This window comes from Papaver somniferum, chromosome 1 (genome assembly GCF_003573695.1).
Source record: "Papaver somniferum cultivar HN1 chromosome 1, ASM357369v1, whole genome shotgun sequence".
NCBI lineage: Eukaryota > Viridiplantae > Streptophyta > Magnoliopsida > Ranunculales > Papaveraceae > Papaver > Papaver somniferum.
Window position 1 is genome coordinate 200,567,490 of NC_039358.1, and position 17,552 is coordinate 200,585,041.

At 37.7% G+C, this 17,552-nt stretch overlaps 3 protein-coding genes across 6 annotated transcripts; all 3 read left to right on the top strand.

Annotated features, from left to right (window-relative positions):
* Positions 1-4,547: 4,547 nt before the first annotated feature.
* Positions 4,548-10,464, top strand: LOC113311999 (isoleucine--tRNA ligase, cytoplasmic-like). The gene is made up of 7 exons (XM_026560780.1): positions 4,548-5,654; positions 5,753-5,927; positions 6,118-6,231; positions 6,870-6,967; positions 7,262-7,340; positions 7,856-8,014; positions 8,309-10,464. Exons 1-7 carry the CDS (start codon positions 4,672-4,674, stop codon positions 10,280-10,282), a joined length of 3,582 nt encoding a protein of 1,193 aa, XP_026416565.1. The 5' UTR covers positions 4,548-4,671; the 3' UTR covers positions 10,283-10,464.
* A 317-nt stretch (positions 10,465-10,781) lies between these two features.
* On the top strand, positions 10,782-13,489 carry LOC113312005 (PKS-NRPS hybrid synthetase CHGG_01239-like). 3 transcript variants are annotated; one of them, XM_026560788.1, is made up of 4 exons: positions 10,782-10,866; positions 11,011-11,173; positions 11,276-11,515; positions 11,610-13,489. In XM_026560788.1, exons 2-4 carry the CDS (start codon positions 11,081-11,083, stop codon positions 13,332-13,334), a joined length of 2,058 nt encoding a protein of 685 aa, XP_026416573.1. In that variant the 5' UTR covers positions 10,782-10,866; positions 11,011-11,080; the 3' UTR covers positions 13,335-13,489. The 3 variants fall into 3 exon arrangements, with proteins under 3 accessions (XP_026416573.1, XP_026416569.1, XP_026416579.1); XM_026560784.1 differs by having other exon boundaries at positions 10,782-10,862; XM_026560794.1 differs by having other exon boundaries at positions 10,800-10,862; positions 10,976-11,173.
* Positions 13,490-13,619: 130 nt separating this feature from the next.
* Positions 13,620-16,458, top strand: LOC113312020 (mediator of RNA polymerase II transcription subunit 28-like). 2 transcript variants are annotated; one of them, XM_026560798.1, is made up of 4 exons: positions 13,620-13,727; positions 14,116-14,295; positions 15,369-15,481; positions 15,647-16,458. In XM_026560798.1, the coding sequence occupies exons 1-4, from the start codon at positions 13,649-13,651 to the stop codon at positions 15,734-15,736; spliced, it is 462 nt and encodes a 153-aa protein (XP_026416583.1). In that variant the 5' UTR covers positions 13,620-13,648; the 3' UTR covers positions 15,737-16,458. The 2 variants fall into 2 exon arrangements, with proteins under 2 accessions (XP_026416583.1, XP_026416588.1); XM_026560803.1 differs by having other exon boundaries at positions 15,663-16,458.
* Positions 16,459-17,552: the final 1,094 nt, after the last annotated feature.

Sequence of the window (17,552 nt, forward strand, 5' to 3'; positions counted from 1 at the left end):
GCGGGAAAGTTGTTGTCCATAACGCGATCCCAATCAACCATGTTGGACTCATATTGTTTCACCCAATCCTTGCAATGGTTCATCGGGAAGTAATCGTGCCACTTACTCAACGGAGGTAACGGACAATATTTCTTTACTCTTAAACCGATAAAATGCATTTCATTCACAAATGCCATTACGATTCTTCTATCTTTAACCGACTCGTCGCAAGACGTTCTTGTGGGTGCAAATGTCATGCTAAGTCCATACATAGGAGGAACAAATAAATGTACCACGCAATTCAAAACGTCCGTTAGGAGATATCCAAATTTAGGCATTGTCATCCAATACTTGGATCCGATTTTCTTCAATCCCTTTCGGCACTTCACACGCGCAACTAAGTCTTTAAACTCTTGTTCTTTGTCGTATCTATCTCCTCGCCTCATCATCTCCATATAAAAACCCTTGTCCTTCACTAGTTGTACCACCATCTTATTTCTTAAATATTGGCATTGGGTGACATCTTCGATATCCGCCTCTCTAAAGTAACCCATTTGTTCCGTAGCATCTATCAACAAAATTTGATGAAAGCATTGAGCCAATTGGATCATTTCGGGATGTGCCAAGAAAATACGAACCACTATACCATCCTTTTCTTACCTTCTCAAGGTGTATCCGTGTAACTCCGCTAACCACTCCGATTGTTGCATGACTGTTCTACCATCCCATTCAGTCCTTTTGATCGTAGCTAGGACCGACTTAATTGTAGACAAAGAAGACAAGTTGTCGGGGTCGTCCGCCTTTATTTTACTTAAGATCGCACTCGCTTTTTGGATCCCCATAGACCTCACCGTCTGCATTTGATGTTGTTTTAACTTGGAAACCATTACATGTCCAATTAAATCCAACGAATCATCATGGTTGTGACAACCGTTATCAACTTTATACATTTTAGCATGAGACAATTTCAGTTTAGGGAAGTGGTCGCACACCCAAACCTATGAGAAGAAGCAACAAATAATACATTCGCAATATGATTAGTAACAATACACATTCATTCACTTATATATTGAAACACACAAACAATAATTCAACGGGGTACCTGAACAAGGGTGTATAAGCCTCCAAAATATAGACTCTTGAGCCTCGAAGCTTTTCTGAGTTCCGCTTGAACGAATGAAAGAACCGCAATGCCCCAACAGTAGTTGTTCACCTCATTCAGGGGGTCCAATAGCTGGAGGTAATGAGCATTTACCACATGACCTGAACTATCCGGAAGAAAATAGTTCCTAGTTGATATAACAAATAAGCAGTCACATGGTGCTTAATCTTCTCCTATGTCATCACCAACTTTCCTTGAGCAACCAAATCTTCCGTCCCTGAAAACTCATCATACAAGGTTTTGAGCTTGATCTTTTTTAACTTCTTCTTGTACGTGCGGTCTTCCTCAAACTCATTATACTCATCACCTTCCTTAGGCTCTTTTTTAGATCGTCTAAACTTACATTGTGCCTTTTTATCTCTCCATCCTAGACACTTTTCGACTAGCTTTTCAAGAAGTTCATAACTCATTGAGGGATCGTAGCCATCTCGAACACTTGTTCCCGTAATTGGTAGGGTTGTGATTCTAAAACAATCGGGAGTTATTGTCATCTCACCAAAAGGTAGATGAAAGGTATACGTCTCAGGATAAGCCCTCTCGGAAAATGTAGTAACAGTGACAACATCAAATTTTTGGTGCGCATGTTGTATCCCGTTCCATAGCACACAATCAAATACCTCCAAGCGGACCTCATCACACTCATTATCTATACTCCATATCTTATTCTTTTGACGTTTCAAAACACGAACAACATTATTATGATCCTACAAAAACAACATCATATCTTATATACTAATATATATATAAAAGAACAATATATGTCAAAATATAATAAAATGACTGAGAAATCTTGATGGTTAAGATTGAACCATACCTTTGTCGCAAAGATCTTGGCAGCCCATGAGTTTTTGTATCCCATCAATACCGCCCTCCATCTCTTGGAGTACCATAAGTTGGATTCTTTGGCGGCAAACACAAATTGTCATCCGGAATGTGTGAATATCTAACACAAGGCTTTTTAGGAGTCTTTATAGGTCTCTTTCCCACTATTTCTACTTGTTCCTCCTCCTCTTCGTTTTCCTCTTCATCCAAGTCATCCTCTGATTCATCATTATCTCCATCCTTATCTCCATCTTCCCTATCTTCTTCACCGTCATCATTGTCATCCTCATTTCCTCCTTCTTTTTCAGTTGGTTCCTCTCCTCCACCTTGATTATGTTCTTGATTGCCCATCTCTTCCACAATATCTTCATTAATTTGATTGATGACATTGTCAACATTATCTCTATTGACATCATCTTGGATGACAACACCCGGTAATGAACCACCTCCACTTAGCATTTTTGGTTCCACGTTTATTGAAACCAAGGTGTACTTTGCCTCTAGGCGTAGGAGTTACCATATCTTCCAGTGAAGGTTGGTTTGATTTTTTTCCTTTCCGACGAATCAAGAAAATAAAAGATATTAGCTTAGCCGATAAATGATTGACTTCAAGAGTGTTCAATTGGCTCAGCGAAAGGTTTGGTTAGTAGGAAAAATTCAAAAAAAAATAGGCCAACTATAAAAATAAATAAATTGTGTTCCAGGGTAGAGTTCGGTTTGTCCAGTGCTTTTGCGAAAAAAAAAACCAAAATTTCCATGTAACCGAACTTTACTACTTTTCCCACTATGTTGAGTTCTCTTATAACCGAACTCTGCACAATATGTTCGGTGTGTTCGCAAAAAACCTTAACAAACTGAACTCTATGCTAATTACACATATATGTGGAGTAGAGTTCGGTTACATTCCAGTTTTTCAAATTTATGCGAAACAACCGAACATAGTAAAAGAAGTTCGGTTATATGGGTACTCAACATACTGGGAAAAATATAACACTTCGGTTACATGGATTTTTTTTTCGATAATAAGGGTAGAGTTCGGTTACATGGCAGTTTCAACATTTTTTGCGAAACAGCCGAACTGAGAGTTCGGTAACCTAGTTAAATCCTATAGAACCGAACTGTTCTTCGTGTTCTTCATATCAGGGAGTTCGGTTAAGAAACTAGGGGAAAAAAAGCGTTCTAACCGAACTCAGCACTGTAACTTCCATATGAACCCTATTTTGATGATTTCTATTCAATTGAACCGATGAAAATCAAATTAAAAGTAATGGGTTTGTTGGGAAATACCTGCAAATCTGTCCCATGGCAGACTCAGGGTTATTCTTGAGACTTACGCCGAATCAATTGTTCACCTTCCGGTTCAAGTTCTTCCTCAATTTTATTTACTTGATTAGCTAGATGTCCTAAGGGTGGACCTGTTCCTGGGAGTCTTTTGGTTTGCTTTCGACGAACCATTATATACTTGATTGATTAATCGACGATGAAAATTTTATGAATCGACGATGAATCGATGAAGACGAGTTTGAAATGAAGAAGAAGAGAAGAAGAGGAGAAAACAGTTTTTGCGGCCGATTTAAGGTAGGATTAATGTTTTAGATTAGGTTTCTCGATTAGGTAGGGTTTTAGTGTTAGGGTTAATGTTAATTAGGTTAAGGGCAAATTAGTAAACTCACTACGCAGGATTAGGGTTAGGACATCCCTTATCATTGTAGGGTAGATGGCCTTATAAAACAATGGCCCCCCAAAAAAGGCTGGTCCCCGAAAAATCGTTCCTTCTAAAGCTCCAACAGGGCCTTAAGCTTCAAATTTCAATCGACGCACATGCCCACAGTAAATTTAGCTCAGCCTTTTGCTTTCCGTCGGGATTTCGAAAGAACCCTGTTTTTGGCATACCTAAATCTTTCTAGGCATACAAAACAATAGTCCCATCTTGGGTGGTCTTATAAGGGGTACCCTATGGGTAGTTCAATTACCTATATACCCTTAATACAAAAATCTAAAATCAGTTTCCCTTACCATCTCTTCTTCTTCCTCCTCCTCTAGCCGAACTCTTCCCCCTCCTGCGAAAAAAAATTCATCATCGTGATTAATTGTCGATTCGTAAAAATTTGATCGTCGATTAAACTCAACCACATAATGACTCGTACAAAGAAAAGAAGGTACTAGGCAAATCAAATCGTCTTCTAATTCATCAATTGAAGAAGAAGAACCAATTGAAGATGAAGGTGTAGAAACTGAAAATCAACCACCAAATGAACCAGAAATTGAACCAACTGCATCTCCAACTCCGGAAATGAGGATAAGAAAGCAAGTTTTACAAACCCAATCTCCTATTTGCTATTTTTCATCGATTAAATGACGGTTACAGTGTTGGGTTCGACTCAATCACTAAACAACCTTTATAATTCTGAAAATTATCGTAATCACTAAACAAAATATTTAATCACTAATCAATATTACTAACACTAATACGTAAAGGATAGATTTGTCATTAAAAAATTTGGGTTAAGGGGTAATCTGATTTTGCTATTTCACAACCTTTTTTTTGTGTCTTTATTTCAGTATGCCCAAAATGAGGGTTCTTTGGAAACTGACTAGTTTTACACTGCCGATTTTGAGATTCATTTGTTTGGTAAAAGAAAGAAACCCTAAACCCTAAAAATCTCCGTCGAAATTTTCTCCTCTTCAACTTCCAGATCGATTCAACCATGGAGGAGGTGAAAGAAGGAAAAGATTTCTCATTCCCAAAACAAGAAGAGGAGATCTCAAAGTACTGGTCAGATATCAAAGCATTCGAAAATCAATTGAAACGAACAGAAAATTTACCAGAATTCGTCTTCTACGATGGTCCGCCGTTCGCCACCGGTTTACCACATTATGGTCACTTACTTGCAGGTACGATCAAAGATATCGTTACTCGTTATCAAACTATGATTGGTCATCATGTAACTAGAAGATTTGGTTGGGATTGTCATGGTTTACCAGTTGAATATGAAATTGATCAGAAATTAGGGATTAAAACTAAACAAGATGTGTTGAATTTTGGTATTGCGAATTATAATGAAGAATGCAGAAGTATTGTTACTAGATATGTTAGTGAATGGGAAAGTACTGTTACAAGAATGGGTAGATGGATTGATTTTAAGAATGATTATAAGACGATGGATATCAATTACATGGAGAGTGTTTGGTGGGTGTTCTCTCAGTTATATGAAAAGGGTTTGGTTTATAGAGGGTTTAAGGTGATGCCATATAGTACTGGTTGTAAAACCCCGCTTTCAAATTTTGAAGCTAATTCTAATTACAAGGATGTTTCTGATCCTGAAATCATGGTGTCTTTTCCTATTGTTGGTGATCCTGATAATGCTGCTCTTGTTGCATGGACAACAACTCCATGGACTCTTCCTAGTAATCTTTGTTTGTGTGTAAATGCGAAATTTGATTATGTAAAGGTTCGAAACAAAACGTCTGGGTTAGTCTATGTCGTTGCTAAATGCCGGTTATCCCAGCTGCCTGGTGATGCGAAGAAGAAGTCTAAAACGGATGGGTCTAATGCACCTGGTCAAGATTCAAAGAATGCTAAGTCTAAGAATAAGAGCAGCTCATCTGATGGGAAAGTTGAGAAGGAAGCCGATTCTGGACCATATGAGTTGTTGGAGACAATGACTGGTGCTTCCTTGGTGGGGTTGAGGTGAGCTTTTTAATTCTGACCATCCTTCTTCCTTTTCGGTTTTGCCCCTTGTTATAAACCCTTGATTGTTAACAGTATGAATGATTTTTTCAATGCAGGTACACTCCCTTGTTTGATTATTTCGTCGACGAGTTCTCTGATAATGATAAAGCGTTCACTGTAGTAGCAGATAACTACGTCACTGATGACAGTGGTACTGGTGTTGTCCACTGTGCTCCTGCATTCGGAGAAGAGGATTATCGTGTCTGTATTGAAAATCAGATAATCCAAAAGGTTATACTATGGGCTACTCAGTCTTTCATTATTTTACTGGATATCTGAATTCGATCTGGCAAACCAGAATCGCGTATGAGTGTATGCGTTCTGTGTAGTCATACTAAGCTAAAGGGATAACACTTATATGCGTTGCTTGTCTGCGTTGGTAGATTGTGTTTACTCATAGTCTTTGGTTCGAATTATGCAGGGAAAAAACTTGACTGTAGCAGTTGATGACGATGGGTGCTTTACAGAGAAGGTATCTCATTTCTGTGGGCGATATGTCAAGGATGCAGATAAAGACATTATCAATGATGTGAAGGCAAGCAACTCTATGAACTTTAAAATTAATAGTCAATGCCAGCAAATTTTTTCTTGCTGAATATGCTGAATTATAGTAGTACTTATATATATGAAAAACAAAAGCCATTTATGTGAATCTAGGGAATATTTAGATAAAGAACAGACTCAATGGACAACAATCTGAGCATAACCATGTTCAGTGGTGACATTGTTTACCAAGCACGACCTTGATAGGTTAGGAGTAAATATCTAATTTACTTGCTCACTTTGAGTCTGTAGTAACCTTTTACGAATCTTTGGTGCTGAATGAAAATATGCCAACATGTTATACCTTGATACTGTGTTTGCCTGACTTTCTCTGAGGAGGCTATTGCATCCTTAAATGATTAAAACAAGCCTAGTAACATGTAACTAAGCTCGTCTTTTATTTTGTAGAAATTAGTATATTAAAATTTCTCACTGGAAATGTCCCAGCAAAATTTTCTATACAAATATTATTTGTATATAGGGTATATCTTTTTCTCATATTGTTTTAATTCATATTTTACTTAGATGAAGTGATAGATCCAGTTCTGATGCTTACTTTGGAAATTGATAACAATTCACTTTGGGCCTTTTATTTTACACGTATGTTAATACTTCTAAATTTCTGTGCAGGCAAAGGGAAGGCTCGTCAAATCTCAGACATTTACCCATTCTTATCCTTTCTGTTGGAGATCTGATACCCCTCTAATTTATAGAGCAGTTCCAAGCTGGTAAGTCCGTGTCTGTTAAATTGTCTCTTATATTGCAACGGTAAAGAACTATTTTAGAACAGAGAACTACACTTCAGTTTTAGTAGCATCTCTTATATTCAAAGTGTTGCAAGAACTGACCCATCTTTGTTATATTACTCGTTTGTTTTGCTATGTTTACATTCTGGTCTCTTTTGTTGAATTTACAATTATATTGGTTTAGTTTCATCTGCTGTAGTTCTTTATTTATGAAATTATTGTAAATAGAATTTCATGTATGCTTACTAAGCCTAAGGCAAATCGTTCTTATTGTAGGTTTGTTGCAGTGGAGAAGCTGAAAGACCAACTGCTAGGAAATAACCAACAGACCTACTGGGTACCTGATTTTGTCAAGGTCATTATCTTTCTAAAGTAGTTTATTCCTTTTACTGTTTTTTCACAGAGTTGAGAGAGGCTTGCCATGTGTTTGTCCATTATTATTGGAATGTTCTTTCAATTCAAAGCCCCTCTCTTTTTTGTGATTGCATGTCAAGGATTTGAATTTTCCATTCAGTAAATCAGATCAAAGACTATCAAGTGCTTTACATAAGCAAGAGATGGTTCTTCAGCTTAAATGCATGACCATATAGATTTAAAGAGTATGTTTGGGAGATTCTATATACTTATTGTTAATGTATATGTAGTTGCAAGCATATATAAGAACGAAATATATGCAACCATTAATTATCTTGATAGGATTGCTAGATCCAATATACCGTGTGAAATTATTGATAGGTCTCTATTCCAGTGGTGAGGCACTTCTATTCGTTAAAACCATTCGTTAAAACCTTCATAAGTTAAGCATCTCTGTTTGTGTTCGCTTCCCAATTTATTTGTTTTGTTATTTACCTTATCCATGTCATATTGCAGGACAAACGTTTCCACAATTGGCTGGAAAACGCTAGAGACTGGGCTGTGAGCCGTAGTAGATTCTGGGGTACTCCTCTTCCTATCTGGATCAGTGATGATGGCGAGGAAAGAGTAGTCATGGACTCCATTGAGAAGCTTGAAAAACTCTCGGGTGTTAAGGTTTGTCCTTTCCAATTCAGTTATCCTGCTTTGCACTTCCTCCTCCGTTGTAGATTTTCTTGTATTGGTTAGAGATAGAGAGTAACCTGAGGCTCCAGCATGATCCACGAATTGTTGAATATAGTCACAATGCATATATATAATTCTAGTTCTTAGTAATATTGTCCAAATTACTAAAAAATGTTGGTGATGAAAGAACAAATTCATAAAGTGTTGAGCCTAACTAGAGATGTCTTTTTAGTTGGGAATTATTATAGCTATGTTGTTCTTACGGACATCCTTCTATGTTTTCAGGTGACTGATCTGCACCGTCATAAGATTGATCATATAACAATTCCATCTAGTCGTGGTACTGAGTTTGGAGTGCTTCGACGAGTTGAGGATGTATTTGATTGCTGGTTTGAGAGTGGGTCCATGCCTTATGCATATATTCACTACCCATTTGAGAATGTTGAATTCTTTGAGAATAACTTCCCTGGGCATTTTGTTGCTGAAGGACTGGATCAAACCCGTGGATGGTTCTATACTCTTATGGTTTTGTCGACAGCATTATTTCAAAAACCAGCATTCAGGAATCTCATCTGTAACGGTCTTGTCCTGGCTGCCGATGGGAAGAAAATGAGTAAAAGGCTCAAGAACTATCCTCCACCTACAGATGTCATAGATAAGTTCGGAGCAGACGCACTGCGGTTGTACTTGATTAATTCTCCAGTTGTGCGGGCAGAACCATTACGGTTCAAAGAGGAAGGAGTTTATAGTGTTGTGAAAGATGTATTTCTTCCTTGGTACAATGCCTATAGGTTCCTTGTTCAGAATGCCAAAAGAATTGAGCTTGAGGGCCTTGCTCCATTCCTTCCAATCGATCAACAAACGACCCAGAAGTCATCGAACGTTTTGGATCAGTGGATTAACTCAGCAACTGAAAGTCTGGTCCATTTTGTTCGACAAGAGATGGACGCATATAGGCTATACACAGTGGTACCTTATCTCTTGAAGTTCATTGACAATCTTACAAATATTTATGTGCGGTTCAACCGTAAGAGGCTAAAAGGCCGCACTGGAGAAGAAGACTGCAGGACGGCTCTGTCAACTCTATACCATGTGCTGCTAACTACATGTAAGGTGATGTCCCCTTTCACCCCATTCTTCACGGAAGTTTTGTACCAGAACATGCGCAAGGTTTCTGAAGGATCAGAGGAGAGCATTCATTATTGTAGCTTTCCCGAGGCAGTTGGAAAGAGAGAGGAACGTATTGAGCGCAGTGTTACAAGGATGATGACTGTCATTGATCTTGGTCGTAACGTACGTGAGCGCCACAATAAACCATTGAAAGCTCCTCTTAGAGAAATGGTGGTTGTTCATCCTGATCCAGACTTTCTTGAAGATATTGCTGGAAAGCTAAGAGAGTATGTGCTTGAGGAGCTAAATGTACGGTCTATTGTGCCATGCAACGATCCTTTAAAATATGCTTCTCTGCGTGCAGAACCCGACTTCAGTGTTCTAGGTAAACGATTAGGAAAATCCATGAGAATCGTTAAAGACCAGGTTCAGGCAATGACTCAGGCAGACATCTTAAGCTTTGAGAGTGCTGGTGAGGTTACTATTGATGGCCACTGCCTTAAGCTCACTGATATTAAGGTTATCCGGGTCTTCAAGCGTCCAGAGAACATGGGCGAGAAGGAAATGGATGCCGCTGGAGACGGTGATGTCTTGGTGGTCTTGGATATGTGCCCAGATAAGTCATTGTTTGAGGCAGGAGTTGCACGTGAGGTCGTAAACAGAATCCAGAAGTTAAGGAAAAAAGCTGGTCTCGAACCCACAGATATGGTGGAGGTGTACTATGAATCATTGGATGCTGATAAATCCGTCTTGAAGAATGTTGTTAACTCACAGGAGTCCTATATCAGCAGTGCACTAGGTTCTCCTTTGCTTCCTTGGGATATTACCCCTCCCCATACTGGCGTAATTGCTGAAGAAAGATTTGATGATATTTCTGAGTTTGCATTTGTTATTCGTCTGGCGAGGCAAACCCTGGTGTTCAAATCAGATGCTATTGTTAGTCTATACTCTGGAAATGTAAAGAATGCTGAAAACTTACAAACCTACTTGCTGTCTCGATACCATGGAAACCTGAAGTCAGAGTTTCAGCTCAGAAATGGCAAGATCAAGGTAGACTGCATCCAAGATCAACCTGGAGTTGAAGTGGCCCTGGGAGAGCATCTGTTCGCTTCAGTCGGAGATTATTATTTGCAAACTAAAGCTGATTGATCAAATGTTGTTTTTCTAATGAAGTGATAAAATTATTAGGGTTGATAACGATTTCTTAGCACCTTAAATATCTAGAGATATACTGAAAGTCACCCATTTCAAGGGGTGCAACACAAAATGCAACATAATTGAGCAGAAATTTCAAATGACATAGCAAAGACAATGATGTTGTTCCTTATCAACATTAGCTATTTATACTTTTTTTTTTTTTTGGCTCGCTCAGTATTGGCATTTTTGATCTTACAACTAACAAGAATATTTCCAATGCTTTTGTGATGCTGCAAAAAAACACAAATAACTCTACTTGATTTGATCCTAAACAAGTAAGGGCATTTTTGCCATTAAAAGAAATAACTACATATTTGGATAAGGGGCTCTAGGGTTTACTTCATATTAACCCATTGTCTCTATCTAGCAGTCCCAAAATTTATACGGGGAGTCCCCGAAAAATCGTTCTAAGTAAATTTCCAGAAAAGTTTTTACCGTTAAAATTGTTTTTTTTTTTTTGGTACACCTCCTCCAGACCGGTGGTGCTGGAGAAACGAAACGGAGAATCAATCGATCAACTACGCAAACCCCTGTAAGTAAGTTTGATTCAAACAATTCTTCTGTTTCTGTTGGATTTGAATCTATATTCTTCTTTCTCAACTCAGAATTTTCTAGGGTTAATGATTTCCTTGTTTGGAACCCTAGAAAACATTTCATGAACTAATCTTCTTGATTTTCAGAAACACATTACTCTATATTATCTATAGAGAAGACGAAATCACCACCACCACCACCTATTAGGTGCTAAGCATGGAGGATTTACTCATTGGCAGAGAAATTGTGGAGGTCGGTTCTGATGAGGAGGGTTCTGGCAGCAAGCAATTGGAATCTACAGAGACTCAGGTGAGATTTGGGTCATATGTAATGTATGCTTATAATGTTAAAATTTGCAGAGTCATATTCATTGTTTTACTTTTATTTATTTTTATTTGCTTGTGGTGGTAGGATGGAAGGGAGATGGTGGGGGAGGATGGGATGATTATTGATACTACTAGTAGTACACAAATGGAGATAACTCCAGTGGTTGATGATTCAGCTCAACCAATAGAGACGGCTCCTCCGCTGTTTCATAATCCACATTTAGATGATGGTCTACAACTAGAGGCAGCAACTTCAGTCACAGAAATTGAACCCGAACCTCAACCACCAGAGATTGATTTGACATCTTTTTTTGTCACTGATCAGGTATGTATGGTTCTTCTGTTGAGGTGTATTCCTAGAATTGTATTTTGCGAGTTATAGAAGTTAGCTAGGTTCCTAATGTGTTAATGCGATGTAGGTGTTTGAATCGCGTGAAGCAATAATACAGTGGTGTCAAGAGGTTGGAAAGAAGCATAACACAGTACTTGTCATTACAAAGTCGATGAAAACACTGACAGGAAAGGGGTCGAAACTTGAACTTGGATGTGAGAGAGGTGGTTGGTACAAGGATCATCAGAGGAAGAGTCTACAGCTCAAAACTCCTGTGGCGAAGAAACGAAAAAGCAGTACTAGGAAATGTGGTTGTCCTTTTAAGTTGAGATGTTCATGGGTTGAAGGAAATAAGTGGACTCTTCATGTAAGATGTGGAAGTCATAATCACGAGTTATCAGCAACACTTACTGGACATGCATATGTTGGTAGGTTGAAAGAGGAGGAGAAGCAGTTAGTAATTCATTTGACAGCAACTGGTGTTCAACCACAACAAGTACTTACAGCACTTAAAGAGAAGAGCAAGGAAAACTATTCTACTTTGAGAACGATATACAATGTAAAGGCCAAACTAAAGAAGAGTCAGGTTGAAGGTAAGCCTGCAATGCAACAATTGATGGAGTTACTAACTCAATACCATTATGTAGAAAAGCATAGGAGTAATGAAGAAACAGGTGAGGTGAGAGATGTATTTTGGGCTCATCCAGAATCGACGTTACTGGCCAAATGTTTTCCTTCGGTTTTAATGGTTGATTCTACATGCAAAATTAATAGATTCAAGAAACCGCTCGTTCATGTTGTTGGAGTTACTTCAACGGGGAAATACTTCACAGTTGCATTTGCCTTTATGGAGGCAGAGGCAGAAGAGCATTATATTTGGCTGTTCACGCAGCTGAAGTGGATATATATGCTAAATACGTTGCCGTCCTTATTTGTCACGGATACAGAGAGTGCATTGATAAATGCAATTGATATTGTGTTTCCGAAAGCAAGTAGAATTCTTTGCACGTGGCACATAAATCAGCAGGTGCAAGGCTACTGTGAGATGGCTTTTGAAGATGATGAAGAGTGGAAACAGTTTTACAGTGATTGGAATCGTGTTTGGCAAGCTCAGACGAAGGATGAATATGGCGATGCTTATGCTGATCTATCAACAAATTGGGCGTTGAGCAACCCTGCATGCATTAAATTCTTGCGTGATACTTGGTTGATACAGAAAGAAAAATTTGTTTTGGCATGGACAAATAAGATCAAGCACTTCGGCAACACTACGACAAAGGCTGAAGGTGAGCATGAAAAACTTAGGAAATATCTCGGTACTGCTGTAGACAGTCATACTACTTGTTGGAAAGCAATGCACACCATGATAAAAGATGAAATTGCTCAAATCAAGTCCTCTTTCGAGCAAAGCCTGACCACTTTGAAACATGAACATTTGTCACCTGCTTTCGAGGAGTTGAGGAACCATGTATCTCACAAGGCTTTGGAGCTTTTATTATTGGAAATTAGACATTCTGAAAATATTGACAAGGAAGAGTCTTCTTGTAGTTGTTCCCTCCGCACTACACATGGACTTCCTTGTGCACACGAGTTACTGAAATATGCTCCTGAGGGTAAGGCTATTCCTCTATCTGACATTGACCCACAGTGGAAGCAACTGTCAATAGTTCCAATACAAGAGCTACACAATGGATTTGATGTGCTACCGGAATATCAACTGTTAAGGCAGAAATGGATAGAAGCAGCAGAACCTGAACGTTTGTTGCTGTTAGAAAAGATAAAGGAGCTTGCGACATCCAAGACCAGAATCTAAGTATCTCAGGGATGAGTGATGAATTTTTGAGTATGAAATGCTCTGACAATGTGCTCTTGAAATTAGGCTTTTTTATTGGTTTCTTCGAGTTTCTTCATCTATTAGCTTTGACCTTAATATAGTTCAATTTATGAAATTATTCCTTATCAAGATTACTCATGTGTTGCATTTTATCCCTAAAAAATGATATATACGAAGGCCTGCTGGTTTACGGAAGCAAAACTTACTGTTTGTTCAAGATAGGCCATAATTTTTTTTTTTTCTTTTTCGCCAGTGTTAATATTTAGTTTTTATTTTGAAAGTCTAACAAGGGTATGGACTTTGAAGCTCTTGCTGAGGGGTTGCAGGCCAAGACTGTCTCTTTTCCCAGTAGCCTTGACTTGATGCTTACAGGTACTATGGCTCGACTACTCTCTCTGTTACCGTTTGGTCTTGGCTCATTTTTGATACATGTACCCTTACGTATTATATTTCTATTGCCTTGTGCATAACTGGATTTTAGTTAGTGATGTATTTCTTATATCCAATAGCAGTGTTCATGACTTACTATTTAGCCTTAGCATTGTTCTCTGTCATAAGGGTTTCTTGTTATTTTAGTCAGTCTTATTTATGCTTGCTTTGATAATTATAACTTGTCTTTGTATGGTTAGCTTAGACTGAGGGGTCCTATAAAATTTTGAACTATAACTTTAGAGACAAAACAATGGGATTGTCAAAACGTTTTTAATCTCCTTGCATCTTTGGCACAGGATCTGGGTTCATTCATACATATAATTTACAGAAACAAACTTTTGCAATTTACAATATGGTGAGAGACAGCAAACTGATCAGCAACTGCAATCACCACAGCAAGGTGAAGATATGATTGCTTGTGTAGAGTCATTAGAAGCCGCCTTGTTTCCTTGCTTGCCTGCGAAAGAGCTGCAAGCAATAGGTCGTTCTCCTCATCCTTTTCATCCAAGTAAGTAATCTGATCTTGACACTGCACAAAATATATAAAACGAACTAGTCTAAGTCACGGTTGTAGTGGTTCGTAACCTCTTTCTGATCATTAACTTTGTTCATCCCGTGGGCTTGGTATATATCAGATATGATTTATGTTGCTATGTGATGGTGCTCATATGTGATGGTGCTCAAATTTGACTTCGTGATTTTGAAATGTGAATCTCATCTATGGAATTAGATCTCCAAGGTTTAGCCATTCATTGAAATGGAATAGAAAAAACAAGATAGAATGGAGATTCAGCTTGTTCAAAAATTTCCCCTGTTTTTTCAACCTCGGTTTAACATTCCAACTATTTCTAATTGGTTGACATTGACCCGACTTCTGTGTCTCTGCTATGATAATCTTTTTAGCATGATAGTCTATAAGTGAATGGTTGAGTTATTTTTCTTTTCGTCTTTTTTCTTTCTTTGATCAGTTTTAACGACTTCTAGTTTGAAGATACTGTACTTGTTTTAATGGACGCAGTGAGTCCCAAACTGAACAAAATGCATCTCCTCTAAATATTATAGTACGAAGGTGGTCCAAAAATTTCAACTTCATCTCAACAACTGGAATGTAGGGTTTTATTTTCTCATGGGACATGATCTACATATGTACAGTTTGCAATTAGACAAGCTTGAACACTATTACATGGGAAAAGTTCCAATCACCAGTCAGTCGATTGCATCATATACTTGCCAACACCAAAATTGGAAACAGAATTAGTCTTAAACAGTCATTTCAATGGTTACTAAACAAGCAGTTTGGTTCAGAGGATTACATATAAATATTACTTCTTTTCACCCTTCTTGTCTGCCAATTTTTTAGCTGTTCTGGAACTTTTGAAATACTTTGTGGTTGGAAGAGAGCACTGTCTAATTGTTATATTAAAGTATCATAATATAACCATTAAGATACTTTTCCTGGCTGCGTTATCATGTCTCTTATAAGGTGAAATTCCAGTATTTATCTTTTCCCTTTGTTGTGCAGCACTGACAAGTAGTGAAGTTCTTGCATTCAAAACTGATGGTTACTTTGTGTCTTTATAGTTGACGTGGAGAGACATGCAAGAGATTTCATGGAAGCTGCAAAGCAACTGCAATTGTATTTTATTGAACTGCAACATAAAGAGCTCCCCACGAAAGAAGCAACACTTCAAAAGGTATTTCGTATGTAATATTTGTTTAGTGCATTCATAAGACATCAGATGGGGACTGGACAACTGATTAAGAATAAATGATATAAATACCGCTCACTTAGAGACATAACAATGATACTGCAGATTCTTCCATACGATGTGTAGTTAAGCCAATAACTCTCTTTGCAGTACTGTGTTTCTCCAGGAGACTGCAGAATTGGAAGAAGAGGTGCCCAGATAAGTCGTTGTTTGATGCAGAAGTTGCACGTGAGATTGTAAACAGAATCCAGAAGTTGCATGTGAGATTGTAAACAGAATCCAGAAGTTACGAAAAAAGCTGGCATGGAACCCACAGATACGATGGAGGTGTACTAAATCACTGGATGGTGATAAACCCATCATGCAGAATGTTATTCACTCACAGGAGTCCTATATCAGGGGTGCACTAGGTTCTCCTTTGCTTCCTTGGGATACTACCCCGCTCTATACCGTCATAATCTCAATCTGTGAAGAAAGTCTTCATGGTATATCTGAGTTTGGCATTTGTTATTCGTTTTGCGAAGCAAATCTGGTGTTCAAATCAGATGCTACTGTATACTCTGGAAATGCAATGCATGATGAAAGCTAACATACCTACTTGTTGTCTGTGGACCACGGAAATCTGAAGTCCAAGTTTCAGCTTGGAAGTGGCAAGATCAAGGTAGATTACATCCGGCTCGGAAATGGCAAGATCAAGGTAGTAGACTTTGTAGACTACATCCAATATCAACCTGGAGTCCTGGGAGAGTATGTTTTTGTCACAGTTTGAGATTATTATTTGCAAACCAAAGCTGATTAGGTCAAATGTGTCTTTAAATTTGTCATTTTGATTTTATTTTTTTTACAAATACAACACATAATCTGGTGTCAATATTTGTCATTTATTGTAAAGAATTTCAGCATAGTAGTATTGAAAATTGCTGATTTTAAAATTGTTGAATTAAAAAAAAAAAGTTGATTGTGTCGTTTCCAGGCATAGTATTTTGGTGCAGTTTTCTTCTTCTTTGATACTTATTCTGAATCTAAACGCTCTTCTACTAGTTTCTTTCTTTCAGTTCTCTATGGGAACAGGGAGGAAACTTAATGAGTTAGTACAAGAACAGCCTAGTGCACCAGGGAAATCTGGTATGGTAATTTCAAACCTGCCCAGAAAGCTATTATCTCTGATTTCTTCAGTTCTCTTTATAGAACACCTAAAACCCAATCCCCTTCTGTTTCTACATGGTGGAAGAAAACAGAGAAATACTAACATCTTCCAACTTCTACAAAGAAACCCACTTCTTTGGTAAATTAGCTGACACAAATCTTTGATGTGAAGTTCTCTATCGGGTAAGAAAATATGGTTAATTCTCATGTTTTTGCATCTCAATTGTTGTACAAGAAAAGATGAAATTTAGAGATGTCAATGTTTCATTGCATCTGGTGTGCAATTTCACCAAGTTTGCAACGATTTCATATAATATATTTTCGATGCTTTGCATTTACAATTAGTTAGCATTTGAATGAAGATCTTTTTAAAAATAAGAAAATGATCATCGTATTACTTAAATCAATAAAAAAGATAAATCATTTTCAACAAAATCATCAAGAATGAATTTTTTTAGAGAGCCATTTCCTTCAAGGTATCTTGTTTTTCTGACAGTGACAGTATCTTTCACTAGGCATCTATAAAATTCACCACAAGTCAGCTTAACTTAAGCTTCATATCGTAAAGAAAATAGAATATGTATAGAGATTGATACATGTGTATCTTCCTCTCCCCGGGAACTAGTGATCCTCAAGACGGATTAAGAATAGAATCATAATTTAGGAGGGATTACTGATTTAAGGCAGTATTCATATGGAAGAAAAATAGATTTCTAAGAGGTTTAGAAACCAAACCAAAGTATGGAAATATACCTAGATAAGAAAATACTTCGTAGACAAGGTAATATACCTAGATAAGGAAATATACCTAGAAACGGAATTATTCCTAGATAAGGAAATAAATTCCGAGAAGGTTTGGGAAACCATTAAAGCTATAAATAAAGATGTTTAGCTCATATCTAAGACATTT